At 37.6% G+C, this 18,053-nt stretch overlaps 2 protein-coding genes across 2 annotated transcripts in view; one reads left to right on the top strand and one right to left on the bottom strand.

The window, feature by feature from the left end:
* ANKRD26 (ankyrin repeat domain containing 26) overlaps positions 1 to 4,965 on the top strand; it is a 45,307-nt gene extending 40,342 nt beyond the window's left edge. Inside the window, exons 40-42 of the mRNA XM_072402986.1 lie at positions 8 to 251; positions 1,175 to 1,220; positions 2,256 to 4,965. Of these exons, the coding sequence (XP_072259087.1) occupies positions 8 to 251; positions 1,175 to 1,220; positions 2,256 to 2,404 (439 nt within the window). The 3' untranslated portion in view covers positions 2,405 to 4,965. The remainder of the gene's footprint in view (positions 1 to 7; positions 252 to 1,174; positions 1,221 to 2,255) is intronic.
* A 520-nt stretch (positions 4,966 to 5,485) lies between these two features.
* LSM8 (LSM8 homolog, U6 small nuclear RNA associated) lies at positions 5,486 to 10,018 on the bottom strand. The gene is made up of 4 exons (XM_072401564.1): positions 9,893 to 10,018; positions 7,748 to 7,788; positions 5,833 to 5,960; positions 5,486 to 5,727 (listed from the first exon to the last, which is right to left on the bottom strand). Exons 1-4 carry the CDS (start codon positions 9,921 to 9,923, stop codon positions 5,637 to 5,639), a joined length of 291 nt encoding a protein of 96 aa, XP_072257665.1. The 5' UTR covers positions 9,924 to 10,018; the 3' UTR covers positions 5,486 to 5,636.
* Positions 10,019 to 18,053: the final 8,035 nt, after the last annotated feature.

Raw genomic sequence — 18,053 nt, 5'->3', positions numbered from 1 at the left:
TTTACAGAGCAAATGAAAGGCTTACAGAAGCCAATGCTAAGCTACTTAATGAACGGCAAAGGAGCAAATCTTTATTTGCAAGCAGTTTTTTGAATGGAAGTCTAAATGGAAACCCGCTTTTGGATACAAGTACACTTGGAGGTCTTGGCAGTACCCCAGCTCTAAGCCGAAGTCTGGGACTTGGAGGGAGTTTTCTCAATCCAGTTGGTAGTGGTTTTACTGCTAATGAAATGGGAGCTTACTTTGTAAAGGTAAGTTGTTATGTGTTTTCATTTGAACCTAAAAAAGTGATGACCAAACTTCCATCTAAATTGTTATAAACTACAAGAGGTGTCCATTCAGGCAGCAGTCATTGTATGACTACATCAAATGTAAGGATACAGTAAAAATTAAAAATAAGTCTTGATAAGCATACTGCATGGTTAGACAAGTTAACTGGTCTCACTGTTTCACTGTTACTTATCTAGTGATCTGAGCCCCCTTCTTGTAATGGAAGAGAGGAATTTCCAAATAAAAATCTTATACTATCACCCACAGGGTTAAGGCAGACACCTGTTAGCCGCTGTTCTAGATTTATATCCAGATCCAGATCTAAGCCTATCTACTGCCAATCACACAGGTTGTACATCTTACTAAAATAGCCTGTGCAAGCACCACCTGCTTACCCCAGTGTCCTATTTATATCTATATACCAGCATATCTGATTTTTCTTTAGTGTTCATAGGCAACCTTACAGCTCTCTTTTTTTTGTAAATGATTTTTCACAGTTCACGAGGTCACAGTTCTTATCAAGTATGTGTGATCTGAGCAGGATTTAAAAAAATCAAAAACAGAGAAACATAGTAATTGATTACCTCGAAACTGATCCGTATGAACAGATTCTGTTCATAGGCATATCTGCATAATTCGTCTCTCATGCATGTTATCTTACTGCTATATATATATTTCATCTATGAGGAAATATTTAGCTTGAAGCTCTACAGGCAGAAGTGATATTTGCAAAACATCCATGTGACTTTTTTCTCAACTCCTTTTATCAATAAGAAGCATTTTAACGTTCAAAATGTGTTTGAATTGATGTATCGTAATAAATGTAAACCTTATTCTCTCGTTGTCTATGCAATGTGCATTTTAAATTGTTTATACTCACCAGCAGTGCAAATATGTATTCCAGATGCAGCAGGAGCTGGAAAAGAATATCACTAAAGAATTGGACCAAGGTAAGGCATCACATTGTAACATTGTTTTAACAGATTATTTGCTTTTGGCCAAAATGTTTTTGATTCCTTATAAACAGGACAGCATTACATGCTACTACTAGGGTGTACTAATGAGATGGGTAACTTAACCAGTTTACAAAGGTTGCTTATATTGGTAATACATTAACTTTTTATCGTCTTTTAAAATCACTTATAGTATATCTGGAATGGGATAACGGGAGCAGAATGTTGAGAGAAATGTTTTTCTTGGTCTAGTGTTTATTGCTTTTGCTACTTAACATTGAAAATGTTTAAAAGGGCTGTTTGTTACTGTAGATTTTAGTGACAGTATTCCCAGACTAACAGTTGACGCATGGTATGATGACGATGATCTGCTGCCTATTGTGCTTGTAATGTTGGAAATCCTTTAGGGAGGATGATGTTAGTCCAATGTACATCTATTTACTTCACTATCACAGGAGGGGGGGGGTAAAAGAATTATCTTTTTTTAGAATCCAGGAATTTCCTTTGTTACAGATTTCAGTGCAATGATGAGCACTTTTAGAGCTGCTGCTGATAAGAAAATTTATTCAGATCAGCAGTAAACACTAAAGCTACGTACACACGTCAGATTTTTATCGCCCGATAATCGGCATCGGCCAATTATCGGGCGAAAATCTGCCGTGTGTACAGTCGGTGTCGTCCATCGTCCGGACGACCGACCTGCCGGATCCACGGACGATGGACGACAGCCGATCGTAATGAAAGTGAAGGGGAGAGCGCGCAGCAGGGTGCCGCTCCGTCGCTCTCCCCCTCCCCTTTCCATAGAGCATGAACGGTGCTGTATGTACAGCACCGTTCATGCATCGTGCACTCCCTTGTCGTTGGAAAGGATCGTGAAAGATCCTTTCCAACGACAAAAATTGGCAGTGTGTACGCAGCTTTAGAAAAGGAATCTGTACTAAATATTGTGATATAATTAGTTGGCCAAACGAGAGTTGTACCTAATTCATTCTTTTCATATAGCATGTTTAAATTTGTAATTTTTATTTTCAGCAAATGCAGATCTGGATACTGGGTGTGCCAGAGTCTCTCCTGTGGGTTCAACAGGTGGTTCCATGAGAAACCTAAGCAATGACCAGGATCTTGTTTCCCAAGCAAGACAGCAGTATCTGGAGGTTTTAAAGAAAAATTACAAGATTTAAACACTAAAATATTTTAAACTTGAAATTGTTTACAGTAATTTTTTTTGATCTAAGTCTTAATGTGAAAATTCTTAATGCTGTCTTAGCCAGTCATCTGGTTTGCAAAGATGCACATTGCACTTGCACTCAAATCACATAATATGGGGACTGTTAATGGAGCTGTGATGAATTGTTTTTATTTATATATTTATTATGTTTTACTCCATTCCTTCCATTGAGCCACTGTTATAGGCTACATGTCCACTCCGAATAGTGTGGTTGATGTTGTGCTAGGGTACAGCAACATTTAGTAAGCATCACTATCTAAAGAAATGTTCAAAAAACTTTCCAACGGTTTCTTGCTATTCACCGTCTAGAATGTTTACTTGGCAACGAGCAGCATTTGTGGACACTCCAGAATAAAAGGACTGTATCATTTTTTCAATGGGTTTTATGTACACCTGGTAAAGAGATCAACTTTATGATGTTGTCAGTATGTATATGTAAAAAAAAAAAAAAATCTTTAAAAGCACCTCCTCCTATTCATGTAGTTTATAGAGATGTAATTGAGGCAGCCATATTTGCTAAAGTAATGCTGCAAGGCAGTGAGAAAAGCCTTCATAATTTCATTGATTCTATTTTAATGTAACCTTTTCCTTGGTGTCTGCGACTTAAGTAAATTTGTCATCATTGCAGCCTCCATATTCTATTTAATGAACATTCCTTTAAAGCCCAACTACAGTAAAAACTTTTTACATGCAAAGCTAATTATTTTGAGGCCAACCCTTTCCTAACCATGTAAAAAAATGTGGCATTTGGCTTTAGTGATCTTTCATATGCTGCATGTCTGAGTTAAGCAACACATTAAAAACAATATACTTTTGTGGTGGATGCCCTTGGCAGTTGTTAAAGCAAATGTTGTATATATCAATCAGTATAAAAGCCATTCCTGCAGAGGAAACTAAATATTTAGCTTTAAATCTCCATTTATGGCAGAGAAAGCATCTCATGAAGTCTTTGCATTAACTGACTCTCAGTAGTGTCAAGCTCTTTGTCATCCATTGTGCTCAGGGGTTTACCTTCCAGCCCAAAATGTTGCTACAGTGTACTATAAAGTTGTTAGTTGTGTTGTTACAGTTGTGTAAATATGAGTACTTTATTTAGTTTCTTTCTAGGGACAGCTCCTATTCTGATTTTTCAGTTTCCACGAGTCACTTTAAGCAGTTTAGCAATTATTGCAACATCTAGGCTACGCTGCTCCTGGTACCCAATTTAAAAATATGACTACAAGTAAACATGCAGAATTAACCTAAAATAGGTGCTCATGGAAAATACATCATACTTTCTCTAAAAGGTTTTGCAGATAAGGCTGAAAACTTCACGCAATACTTTGTGTATTCAATTATTCATTAGGTGAAAAGCAAACTTCTTACTTAAGTAAATTGCTTACCTAAATATTCTGCATACGTCTGGGTATTCAAAGGTGAAAGGAGTTGGCTTTTCAGATGATTGGAAGGGAATTCTAGCACACTTACTTCTTTTTACACTAGTACATCAGACTAATTAGCAGTAATAACTGGCTTTTAGCACAAGGCAACCTTAGCATTGTGAAAAGTTTCATGTCTACATACACCTTTTTCTCATCATTGGAGGTAAAGACTTTTAAAAACAAATGTTGAATTATTTTTGTGGAAGGCATATATATTATTGCATAGGCAACTCACAGAAACATCAAATGAATTCAATCTGGTACTAACTGTGGGAATCTATTTTAATATATTTTTTAAAATGTACCAAATTATTGTATTTTCTTGAACTTAAAATAATGACCTTGAACCACACAGTCATTTCTCAGCAGAGCGTACATGAACAAAATATATTTATTATACTTTGCCTTTAAAAAGCTAATATACAACACCATGGGAGTCTCTGCAAATCTATTACCTGTAAACAATGCATCTTGTCTTGATTTTTAGCTTTTCTACATGGGAGAATGGTTTTAATGGCAAGTGTATTTGCACAAACATGGCTGTGGCAGTTTATGTAAACCAAACTATGTATGTTCTCTTATGTGGTAAAATGCAGTTTGTTTTCAGAATATTATTGTATATATTCCTTGTATATTCCAATATTTATGCATTGTGTATCTAGCTCATCCTGTGTCAGTATTTACCTAAAGTGTTAGTGCCAAGAAAGATTTGCTATGTATTTTTATAGAGAACTATTAATACACTGATGTGGAGACGGTACAGTTTTGCTTTAGTTGCTGAATATTTGCATATAATGTACTGTGTACCTTTGGTACAATCTGCCTCATACTGTCTTAGTCTAGACTGCCTCAATATTTATGGAGACTGTTATTTTAAGTTAAAAGCAGTCCAAACAGGTACATTTTAGTACAGCGCAACCGTACTTGGTTGCTAAAACATAACACTTTTTTAATGGATTAAACCTTTTTCTATTCTTTGTCCATTTCATCAAAATGGTTACAAGACTTTGTATTTACTGTGCAAGATTATAAACTTTATGTTACAAGAAATATACCAATTTTGTGATGACACCAAATAAACAGTTTATACAAATTGTCTAGTTTGGCCCTTTTATGACACAGCCTCTTTTTTTTACATACAACTATATATCACATTGCATCGGCAAGTAAAGGGAGACAAAAAAAAAAAAAAAAAAAAGTGGGGTAATTTATCGCCGTTAGTTGCCCTTGGAACCAATAACCCCATTGAAGGTGTATACCTCTCCAGTAACAACTTACTGCAGTGTACAGAGTGCTAATTCGTCCCAAATCCCAAGAAGAGCGGGTAATATATAAAAGTCACCTTTTCCTATTGCAAAAATTAAAATCCTGGGTAAAAGCACCTAAAAATAGCCTGTAGCTTAAATATTAAAAGGTACATGGGGTTCTAATTTATTGCCAATAAACAGGGACCTGTTATATCTGCATTGCTGTTTAAAAAAAATAAATAAAAATTAAACTGGAAGAACTCCAACCCAGCTTGTGCAAGAACATCATCTTCAAATTCTGGTGCATTTACTAGATTATAATACAAATGGCTTAATTGCAGCCAATAGTAACATGAAGAAACAGTCTTTTAGTAAATAAAAATGTACAAACCTTTTATTATACACAATAAACTAGACACGTTAACAATATTACATGTCATTTTTATCCAAACGCATTAGCTTGTAAGAAAACATAGTGAATAAAATCATGTACAGCTGATGTATATACACACAAGAGTCAATTTACAACAGAGTTTAAAGGTTCTGCTCTGATGTTCCCCAAGTCCAGTGCAGAGTCTGTCTCTTCATCTATTTCTCCAATGACCGCTCTGTAGAGAGATAAAAACAGAGTAAGTATAAAAGACAACAACAGAATTTGTTTCAAGATTCAAATAGTATAAACTATATAGTAATAAACAGTAAATAATACATACACATTGTCTCCTCGTACAATGTATAGTCCCAATACAACTTGCTCCACTCCTTGTGAAGAGCTGAATACTCGCTCATGGCTCTCGTCCAAAATTAGGTTAATTGTCTGATCAAAACCCTTGAGTGTTCCCTTGGGAAAAAAAGTGAAATATCTCCATCAATCCACAAATAAATACATAGGCTACTATTTCTGACAACTGTCATTAGTATGAATCACACAAAAGAATAATGTAGCAAGTGAAATCTTTTTACTGTGTTCTTGTTCCAAGTTAGTGAATGAAAAGAACTAAGGGCACTAGACCAGCCTGACAGGCAATTTCTTTTAAAAGAAGCCCTTAGAAATGTCCACCTACATAGTTCTCAGTACAGATTGCCTTGAATATTCATATCATTTCACTGGATGCATATGGATTTGATGAAGAAAGGAACTTGGATTTAAAGGGTTGAGGCTCCAGCTTGTGAAATACTGACCCGAGCAGGACTTGTACTGTAGTGCAGCTTGCCAGGGTTAGGGACTGCATTTAGCATCTGCAGCCACCATATTCCTCTCACCACACACTAGAGGAAGAGGAGAATGTGCTGTACAACTTTTTAAGTAAACGAGTAGAACAGTGAATGTCTGGAGCCAGCACGATGACACGTCACTTACAGAAGTGCAGTCAGATACACGCAATGATAACTTCCTACTCACTGTGTGGAGGGATGCATGTGTTTCTGTGTGAATACATCAGAACCGTGTCTGGAAGCAAACATTTGGTATGGTTGACTTACACTTGAGGTAAAATCTTAGAGGGTTATTAGGCAAGTATTACTTACTCCTCTCTCATAATCTCTAGGCTGCGTACACACGTGCAATAATTGTAGTTGCAAAGGATCTTTCACAATCCTTTCCAACGACAAATGATTGCACGATGCATGAATGAGCGCTGTACATACAGCACCGTTCTGCTCTATGGAGAGGGAAGGGGGAGAAGGATGGAGCAGCGCCCCGCAGCAATCTCTCCTTCACTTTCATTATGATTGTCGTCCGTGGATCTGCCAGGATGGTTGTTCGGACGACGAGCGTGGTACACAAGCTGTACAAACATTGCACGTGTGTACGCAGCCTTAGATTGTAAGCTCTTCTGAGCAGGGTCCTATCCTCCTCCTGTGTCACTGTCTGTATCTGTCGGTCAATTGCAACACCTATTTCATGTACAGTGCTGTGTAATATGATGGCGCCATATAAATACTGTTTATTATTAATATTATTCTACAATAAGGAAATGGGATTACTGTGGTGCAAATGCTCTGGCCCTTAATAATTTAAAGCTCTCAAAGATTGGAGAAGAAAACAGACTAAGATCGGACAACCTGGGTGATCTAGCAAACCTGGAATAGATCTAGTCCAGGATAGAAAACATTTCTCATCAGTTTGTTATTTTTTAATAAATCCATTCAAAGTTTCCTGGTCTATCTTTTCCAATGCAGTCTAATGAATCTAATTAACCAAACCCAAACGGTGTCTACCATATCTTCAAATCTGGAACCATTAAGGCTGTCTTGATACATTTAATAATTTTAGCAATGAGAAGATAATGGAAATTACCCTAGAATTACCATTACCATTCAATATCCCCCATTGACCGTTTCCTGTTTTACAAAAAGGATTTTAGATGGGAGTTTTTCCAAGGCCTGTTCTATTCATAAAAGGGGTAAGTGCAAGATGTTCAAAAAAAGAAATGGCAACATTTACTATACTTCAAGTTTGTATTTTATGATTAGGTTAGACCCCAATGTAATCCCAAAGCTTACTCAAAATGTGTGCGTTGAAGATACAGGGATGTGAGCAAGCCCTAAAAACAATCTCAGTGGCCCAACACTTCCCCACCGATTATCCCACAGGTTTGTGGAGAGCGGCTTTACAGAAAGTCTTACCACAATCATCCTCCCATCAGCTGTAATAACAGCAACCGTTCCTGAAAAATGTCTGTTAAGGATGTAAATGGATTTTCAACAAAACATTTCATTCAAAAGAAAATGTATTATAAAACATGCACAGCTAGGGATCTGTGTTTATCATCTGGCCAGGTTTTTGTAAATATGAGATAAAGTAGGAACAACTCATGGAAATGTTGACACTCCAACATATTTAAATAAGCAAACATCAGATAAACAATGGTCACAAATAATGGTGATATAGTGAAAAAAGCACACAGCTATAAAATTAATAGATGTGTCAATTTCATGATAAAATAAAAATTTGTCACAGCCCTGTATTGATTACCACTCAGCAAATTTTATAAAGTTGATCCATATTAGGTGTTAGTAACATGAATCTCCTTTGGTGGTGGAACATGTCTTATTTCTGGTATTCTATTTACTATGGATGCCAAGATGAAAAGATGTCTGTACAGCCTTCATATAGTTTGGCACAGTTAGGAGTCTAGCAAAGATCAACAAAATACTTAAAATCAATAACTCCACTATAAAAAGAACTTAAAAATGATGTTGATTTTAATTGACTGATTATTTGTCTTATACAGTGCAGCGATTTGTTAAGAGCCTGCCTTCTAGAATAGGCGTATCAAAGAGAGTGTTGTCTGGCCATGATAATTAGAAGACAAGTTTATCGGTAAATGACAATAAATGAGCCAGCCCCCTGCAAACACACTACAGGTAGTCCCCGCGTTAAGGACATTGAACATACCAATGCCACCTAGATATGGAGATCTTTTACTAAACACAGCTGAGGTTGTGGGTGATCATAGGGGGGTGAGATCTGCAGCCTCTGGTAACTCTTTAATGACCAAGACAAACTCGGCAGTTGTTTCTTTTTGCATATCAAAGCACAGCTTGCTCCAGAAGATAATGAATGTCTAGGCTCCATAAAGTTTTTTTTTTTTTTTTTTTTGCTTTGTTTGTGAATAACTCACAGTGAGGATTTTATACAGTTTTTTTTAGTATTTTTTATACATATTTTTACACCACGCTGCTTAATATTATGTTGAGACAAATATCTAATTACATTTATTAAAATGTACATTTATTTATTAATGTACCTTTTCCAACTTACATAATAATTCAACTTAAAGAGGAACAAAACTCAAAAGTACCCAAAACAAAAAAAATTCCACTTCCCTTCAATCGCGCAACACATTAGATTGGTCCGGAGGTGTCCTCCATCTCGTCCTGGCATCCGTCTTCGTGCCAGCGCTCCGTCATCTTCTCTTCTTCCGGGTCCTTCTAAGTCACCCGACCCAGGCGCGAGTTTGGGTTACGTAGATAGAAAAAAAACTTGCCGATCTCACTGTACATGTGTGAGCTCGGCAATTTTTTTCCTTTTCTTGAAAAGGCTCCTTCTGCGCATGCCTGAGATGCTCAGATGTGCGCAGAAGCACCCAGGAGCCTTCTGTAGGTCAGGTAGGTGTCCTGGGAGGCTTTGCGCTCCCATTCATTCTCAATTACCCAGGCAATCAAGAATTAGGGGGCAGTGCTGCAAAAAAAATACAAACAACATAACTTTTACCTTACATAAAAGGGTTGTCTCCCCTTTTATGTAAAGTGAAATTTTTGAGTTCAGGTACGCTTTAAGAACAAACCTACGGTCCCTATCTCGTATGTAACCCGGGACTACCTGTATATTAAGTAAGCACCTCACCTACATTAGATATTGTACAGGAACCTGAAAAAAAAAACTAAGCATTTGGTCATGTGATTTCTGAACAAGTGATCAGATTGGCCAATCTCTCTCCCTTATCAGAGATCACATGACCCAGGTACCAAGCTTCAGGTCAGAGTGATTTCTAGAGAAAATATTTAGCTACAGATGTGACCAGATCCCATGCCTGCCCTGGGTAAAGGAATAAAACCATTGAAGCCAGAGTTCAGCATCCTCCTCTCACCACATAATCCCAGCACAAACTACACAGGAAGAGGACCATGCTCTGCACAATGTTACGGACCGGCTGCTGTGTGCACAGCTCATCACGCACGCAGCCACAAATACTTCAAATTAAAAGCCTAACCCCGGACACAGAACATCACTCCCCATCCCAGCACCCAATACTCCGGTCAGGATACGGTTGATATAATTTTCTAAAGCTGACGCCATAGTACAGCTCCGCAGCAGTCCGTCTCAGGCAACGCACAGTAAAAGAAACAAACGCGCCAGCTGCAGAGCCGCTTCTCATACGTCATCACCTGGCGACTACGTTCATACGACGTCAGACAGGCGTACGTCATGCGGGAACTGGGCGCCATTTTTCTGTAGCCCGCGCTGAAGGACAGAAAAAAATGGCAGGGAGGAATACAGATATATGAATGTTCCGCTCTGCCCCGCCTAATGACACAGAGATAGGAGTGTTGTCAGGGGTTACTTCATAGTAACACTCAATGTCAGCTATCACCTGCAGCCTTTATTATCATGAGGCTGACTGGTGAAATAATTTCCATAGGTGAATAAATGTTCATATCAAGGTGAATTGAGACACTATGAAGCCAATGTAGAAATGTCACCCCACTGGGCTCATGGCCGCTGGATGGGATTCTTGCTGCATTGCAGGGAATCTTCCTGCTCTGATTCCATTATATTGTGTGCTCAGCAGAATGATAATTATTAATGAATTTATTATCATCTGTTCCTGGAGAGGCAATGACAGATTTATTATTTCTGTACAGGAATCTCAGTAATGGGAGCAAAGTTTCAGGGCCCAGTCACTCCAGACCTATTCCAAGCCTTTCATGATAAAAGAGAATTATAAATTGTAAGCAGGCAGCTGTGTGATACAAAACAAATGTACTCGCCCATTGCCTTCTTCACACTGTACTTCAAGCTGTGTGCTAATTATAAAAAATAATAATAATTGTATTTCTGTCTAGGAATCCTTCATCTGCTTTCAATTTAGTAAAAGAAAACAAATCTGGTCTCCTGTGCACATGTCTGGGTTTTCTAAGTGACCATAAACATTTAGGTACCTAACCACATAGTCTGTTTTCCCACTGACCCTGACTGGAGAAGATAAACTATTTTGGGAGAGCATGGGTGATCCAGCAAACCTAGAATGAATCTGGTCCAGGATTGAAAATATGTGCCAATAACAGGTAGTCCCCAGGTTAAGGACACCCGAAATACAGACGACTCCTAGATACAAACTGGTCTTCCCTGCTCGCTTTGTGCAGAGGAATAAAGGCTTGAGAGGGGGAGGGGCAGTTTGCATGACTTGCAGAGGAAATCATTTGCTAAACACAGCTGAAGTTGTGGGGGATTTTAGGGGATGATCTCTTTCTGCAGCCTCTTGTAACTTTAACCCCCCTAGCGTTCTAATTCTGTCATTTTTTGATGCAAAAAGTGATCCTATTTTTTTTGCGTAGAAATTTTTGTTTATATTGTGGGCCTGTAATTCTTAGGATTAACTCCCGGGTATAATTATTATATTTATTTATTATATTAGCAGAAATCCTGCATGGTGCATCGCATCTAACTGCAGATGCGTGCATCGGGGTGGTGGGGACCCGGGCAGTATTTAAAAGCAGATTACTCCATAATCTGCTTTTAAATTTCCCGCCCAGCCACGCCCCCCGACGGAGAAGCGCCCCGCCATCACAGCGGGATCGTGAGATCGCCGCTGGAGCGCGGGGATAAGGTAAGAGGGACCCTCAAAGGTACCCCGAGTGTGACTCGGGATTACCGCTTTTTGCAATTTTTTCCACCCCGAGTCACACTCGGGAATACCGCTAGGGAGGTTAATGACCAAGGCAAATTCTGCTGTTTTTTTGTTTTTTGTGCATAAAGGCTTCATAAAGTTTTTTTTTGCTTTGTTTGTGATTAACCCCCCTAGCAGTATTCCCAAGTGTGACTCTGGGTGGATTTACCATGCAAAAAGTGGTAATCCAGGGTCACACTCGGGGTCGCTAAAAACATTTAAAAAAGCACTTACCTTGTTCCGTTGGCGTCCCCCGGCGTCCTGCTGGTCCCTGCAACTCCTCCGGACACGTCTTCTTCCTCTGATCTCCAGCCGGCAACTGCAAAGACCATCTTCGGGGTTTCCCGGGGGCATCGGTGCAGGCAGTGGTAGCGGCGGGAAATTCAAATAATTTTGTATTGGATTCAATACAAAATAGCTATATTGAGACCAACACAAAGAAATCTTATAATATATTTATATATATATATATATATATATATATATATAATACATGCTACTGTGCAGTTAAATTACGATTCAAATTTTTTTTTTTTCAGATTTTTTTTTTAAAGTTTATTATTAAATTTATTAAATATTGGACATATTTCAGTGAGTTCTGACTAAAATTTTAGGCCTAAATTAAGTTTCAATGCAAAAAAATGCTTAACGTTTTTTGCGTGGAAATACGGACAGAATTAGAACACTAGGGGGGTTAACGCACAGTGAGGATTTTATACAGTAACTGACACCATGCTGCCTAATAATATGTTGGGACAAACATCTGTCCTAATTGCATTTATTAAAATAATGTACCTGTTCCAACTTACATACAAATTCTACTTAAGAACAAACCTACAGTCCATAACTCGTATGTAACCCGCTGTCTACCTGTAATAGCAAATGATTTTTAGTAATCCATTCCAGGCTTGTTGAGTTGCCCAAGTTCACCCACAATAGTCTTTTCTCAAGTCTTGGAGAGCTTTAGTAAATCAGGATCATCTATAATAGTACATTTCCTACCTAGTCACCACCTGATAATATATGACTTTTAAAGTTGAAAAATTCAGTTGTTCGGGAGTAAAAGGATAAAACATACCGGTAATTTTTGTCTCAATAAAATTCATACTAAATCCTATTTCTTCTCCCATCATTTTTAGTTGTTAACCGCTGGGTGGCGCCATTTACACTTCTATTTGCTAAGACTACATGCTGATGGTTGTACAATTCCACTGCTATAGCAGATTTCAGCTGGGAGCATTTAATATTAAAACTCCTGTCTGAAAATACTAATAGGCTATACACCTGTAAGCATGGGTAATTCTATTCTTAGGAACCAATTACCTTAAAAAAAGAATTATGTCACCAAGTATAAAAGTCTAAATAAAAATATAATTTATTTAGAAATATTTATAAAAATACTGTGCTATCACAGGTTCTTTTAATGTAAAAAACTTTTGGAAGAACTAATTTATAACACAGAGGCATTAATGTGCCACACAAAAATAATTTAAAGGTAAATAATGTTCTTTACAAACAAGCTGCTCTGCACCATTCTGAAGCTGCCATGGGGGGGGGGGGGGGTAGTAAGCCCTGCAGAATGTTTTCAATGTCGCAAAGAGCTTAATAATTGGAGGTGAGACCAGACATTGTTACAGTCATATGACAGGCTCCAATGATGGAGTCTACAGCCATTCTTCTTTAATAATAGACCCTTACAATCTTTACGGACTTACGGTTGGAAAGCACAGCTATTTGCCACCCCCAGCTGCCAAATACTATGCTGTCAACTGCAGAGTTTGACAACCACTTTGTCATGCAGTTGAGTGCAGTTGAGGTGCGACAAGTTAATATGCAACGTGATGCTTTCAGGAACTACACCATAAATGGCCACATCCGCATGCAAAGGTATGCGCAAGTGGTTCCCAACCATTCCTATTATTTTGAATGGGAGCATAACTGAGTACAAGTGTTCAGCTGCAAGTTTGAAATGGCGTGAAAGTGAAATGGAGTGAATGTGAAAGTTAATCACCTCTGAGATCTTGCTTGGTCTTCTACTGTAAAAACCTTCCTCCTAATTTCCTCCTAATTTCAGTCACTGGTTCTGCAACAGTTAAAAAATCTGCATAAATTTAGGGCTGGCTATTTCATAGAGTACAGGTGACACTCTGGGCATTGAGAATACAGTAACAGGTGCATAGTTTTTGTAGTAACAAATGTTCTTAGTGAATGCAACAAAGATTCTAGAGGATGCAACAAAGAAAATATACTTAAAATTTTGGGGTTCAGGTAATGCTGCAGGTTTAGTGGTCACTGGGAATAAAAAAATAAACTCCAGATTTCAGTGGGAGAAATAATGACCCAATGAGAGAGGAATAGTGTCCAATTATTGATAACAGCAGGAGGAGGTGTTGTGCTCCACTGGTATTAGCGGGGGAAATTCTGCCCCTACCATGGTATCAGTAGGAACAATGCCGTGAGCAGGATAAAAGGGCCATAGTTTTGGGACCACTGATCTAAACATCATAGTGACAGCTGAAAACACTTCTATTTTCTCTACTCCTATTAAAATTAGTGGAAACCGTTAAAACTTTGTTGCTTTTAAATTTTAAAAACAAAGCAAAAAACATGTAATATCTGTTAATACATGAGATGAGGGACACAAAGCCATTTACAGAAATAGAATAAGATTCATAGGATAAATGAAACAATTAGTCTCTTATGGGACTGGCAGTAATCATCGGTCTCCCTTGTGATTGCTGGAAATAATTATGAAGTTATTGCTTTCCATTGCTTTGAATGGAGAGTGTAATGTAGGAACGCTGCTGGGCTGTTAACATTTTATAGGGCTGACTGCACAGCTCCAACCCTGTGTCACATGTCAGTGACCTTGGGTGAAAGGCTCATTCATTATTTAGTCTTGACACTGACCTAGGTGATTATTACTTATTACATACTTTGACAAAGAAAGAATCAAATGGTTATTTGCTGACAGATGTAATCTGCTGTAAATATTAGAAATAAGAAGAAAATTGGATAATGTGCTATCTGCTGATAGAGAGTCAGACCACCCTTGAAGCACACACTACATGACAGATGCTGATGAGAGAATAATGATGTTTTGAGCCAGTTAACCAAAGCTCTACTAAATTCATCTCTGTCAATTAAAACCAAATAAAGCAACATGTCAAGAAAATCTCCTTCCAGTAACTGCACTGTATGGCATCATTTATTTATGGAAGATATGTGAATGGTACATTTCAAACAGCCTATGCACTCTTCTTTGACATGTACGTCAAGGTTCTGTTTCTATATAAGTGGAATACAGACTGTTACATGAAACTATCAAGCATACACAAACTCTACATAATGGCACCAATAGTTTGTTAGGCAGCTGTGCTAGTTTTTAGAACAATATTGTCAATTATATTCGGGTTGGTGTTTTTTATTTATATATTTGTACAGTATATACAGGAATAAATAGACTGGTAATTGTTTTTGTATGTAAAAGTTAGCCTCAGCCTCTCTTCTTTCTTTCATTTACTAAGGTTTTATTTGGTCCAAATAAACAGTGTTTGGGACCACCTTACCAGTTCAGGGCAAAACGGTCTTATTTAATGCTGATTTTAAATTATGTAAACCAATTTGTTGATTACTAAGCTTATTTCTATGAAAACACTGCACAAATATGTTGATGGTTTGAGGAGTTTTTTATATAGACATCTTCCTATGCCTCAGCCAAGGTTAATTAATGTTTAGTAGATTTTTATTTGAAGAAGTAGCCATAATATAAGATGAATAAAACATCTAGAAAAACTTAAGCTTAAAGGAAAATTAAAAGTACTTGCAAGTGCCAACCCTTTCCTGGCCTAGTGCCATCAAAGCACATCTATTTTGGCTGTTGGCTAGTGGGTTTTTACATTACAGTGATGAGCCAATAGTGACATTTTAAGACATGATAGGGGAAGGACCTGGTTGTCAGCCAGAAGAGCAGGGTCTATATTTGAATACGAGTGTTCCCTGGGATTTAAAATATTTCTGGCATTTTAAATGAAAACTGACCAGACATGCACATACCTGGAGGTACTTGTTACATGGTGCCCAAAGCCAGATTTGGATAATGCTAAGGGCCCTAGGCAGGAAAGCAACCATGGACCCTCAACATGTACTGGATCCTCTACCATGTGTAAAGCTCCAATGTGTTTGTGATTGTAAACTCTTCTACATCCTGCGTTACCCCCTTTATACAATTTCATATAGTACACATTCTATTTTACAACCTTAAAATCGGATTCCTCCTCTTTACATCCCAAACCTCAGTAGCAGCTTTTAAATACTATTCAGCGCCTGCTGTGTACAATGATGGGGCTGACCCTTTCTGCAGTCCTGCTGATGTGTGTATAGCACTCGTCATTCGCCATTCATGGATCCATCCTGGCGGATCTATGAATGAGGAACAATCTTAATTAAAGTGAAGGGAAGAGAGTGCAGTGGGGTGCCACTTCGTCATTCTCCCTCTCCCCTCTCCATAGAGAAGAACAGCACCATACGTATAATTAAGTCTTTTGTCGTGAAAGATCTTTTCCAACGACAATTATTGCACGTGTGTACGTAGTCTTACTTTCCTGCCTAAATCGGCTAAATGATACTTCAGCCTTAATTATGGTGGTTTAGGTAAAATGGTGTTTTTAGTTGAATAAGGTGAATGGGTATTAATAAAATGGTGTTCTATTCCATCTCTACATGTATAAACACACAGCCTTGTATACTATTATTTATATAAGGATTCATTCTCTCTTTGAGGCTTGCAAGCATGCCATTCTATTGTTTTACTTCATGCAGCCTATAGCATGCAATTAAATCTATTTCTGGCACCAATTCAAATTGTATAATGCAGTCAGTGCTAACTAGTAAACATTTTGGTATCAAAGTCTGTACCGCTTAACTACAGACCTGTACATTTACCTTTACATTTTACAACTAAAAGTTGTGAAGATTAAGAGTCTGATAAATAACCACATAGAAGACATGAGTTGATATATAGATCAACCAATGTTAACTATCAAGATCAACTATAAAGATAGTTATAGATATATACTTGGACTTTGCAAGATTTGGCACAGTACCCCACTGACAGTTATTATACATAGTAATGACAATAGGCGTAGAGAATTCCATCTGTGAACAGACAGAGAACTGGTTTGTTAAGCATATTCAGAAAGTACTGATTGCAGATTCATACTCTGCATGCTGTACCCCAAGGATAATGTTGGGATTCTTATATTTTTACATATTTATTATTAATATGTAGTTTAGAGGTTATCAGAGGTGGCACCTCCAATGATGTCTCTTTAGATGAAACACATAAGGCGGAGCTTGGGCAGAGTTTAGGCGTGACCACGTAATCACGTGATCTATCATTGGAGTTCTTTAGGAGTGTTGCATGTGGATTTGTGGCTATCTGATATTTATATGGTATTTATGGGCTGGATACATTTTTATATCATACCTTATTTATCTGGATCCTTTACAAGATGGATAAATAAAGAAAAGCTTATGGTTGAAGTTGGATTTGCCATTTATTTGGCGATTTAGCTAGAAATAAACAAGCTTGATTGGGCAAGCAGAAACTTAAAGAACTTCTTGGCAGCAGGGTATATTTTGATGGGAAGATACACGTTGGCTTTACTCACATGGGGATTCTGTTGTAGATTTAATTGTTCCATTTCCATTTAATAAATAGTGCAAGTATATTTATTAGTTAGAAGGACTGGACCTTATCACCATATGGCTGTACATCATTCATGTTTAATTAATTAATTTTTGAAGCACAATTTGAAATGTTTATAGTGGATCAGACCTTATCATTATAGGGTTAGTGTATCATTCATATTTAATTAAATCATTTTGGATGTCTTATTTGGACTATTTATAGTGAAGTGGAACATTTTAGATTTTTTTAGCACCACTGGTTAAAATATTTATTGTTGGTTCAGGAAGTGATTGACCCTACAGTGTGCGACTTTGTTACTAGCCAACTACTAGGCCAGGACCGTCTGGGACTTTCATTTTTCACAAAATGGTTCTAGCCATCGCAGTAGATTGTTTCAAAAAAGAGCTGAATCCAATGCTAATGGCAAAGGATATTACTGGCTATAAACATTTACAAGCATTACCAGCAGACTAACTATGTAACTCTACATACATTAGGCAAATCAAAGTGCCTTTATTAATAAATATCACAAGCTAGCTGGAATCCAATTAACCAAGTCATTTGTTTGTTTGTATTGTATTTAGATGATAATGTTAGTATGTACATTGTACATTGTGTTTCCCCTTACTTGCACTACGCACAAGATAATTGCACATCATGCAGTATCTCCATTTTACACCTTTTATTTGTATAATCGATATGTCCTTTGACGGATGACTGCAGATTAAAATAGCATAAAGTATTAATTTGTGGATAATTGTCATCTGAAACACCAAGCTTTGGAGAGCAGCATTATAATTATCTCTAATCTGTGGATTCTATTCCACTAATATGTCACATCTATTTA

Source organism: Pyxicephalus adspersus, chromosome 2 (assembly GCF_032062135.1).
Source record: "Pyxicephalus adspersus chromosome 2, UCB_Pads_2.0, whole genome shotgun sequence".
NCBI classification, from domain to species: Eukaryota; Metazoa; Chordata; class Amphibia; order Anura; family Pyxicephalidae; genus Pyxicephalus; species Pyxicephalus adspersus.
Note: the sequence above shows the minus strand (reverse complement) of the source record. Positions and strands in the feature narration are given on the sequence as shown.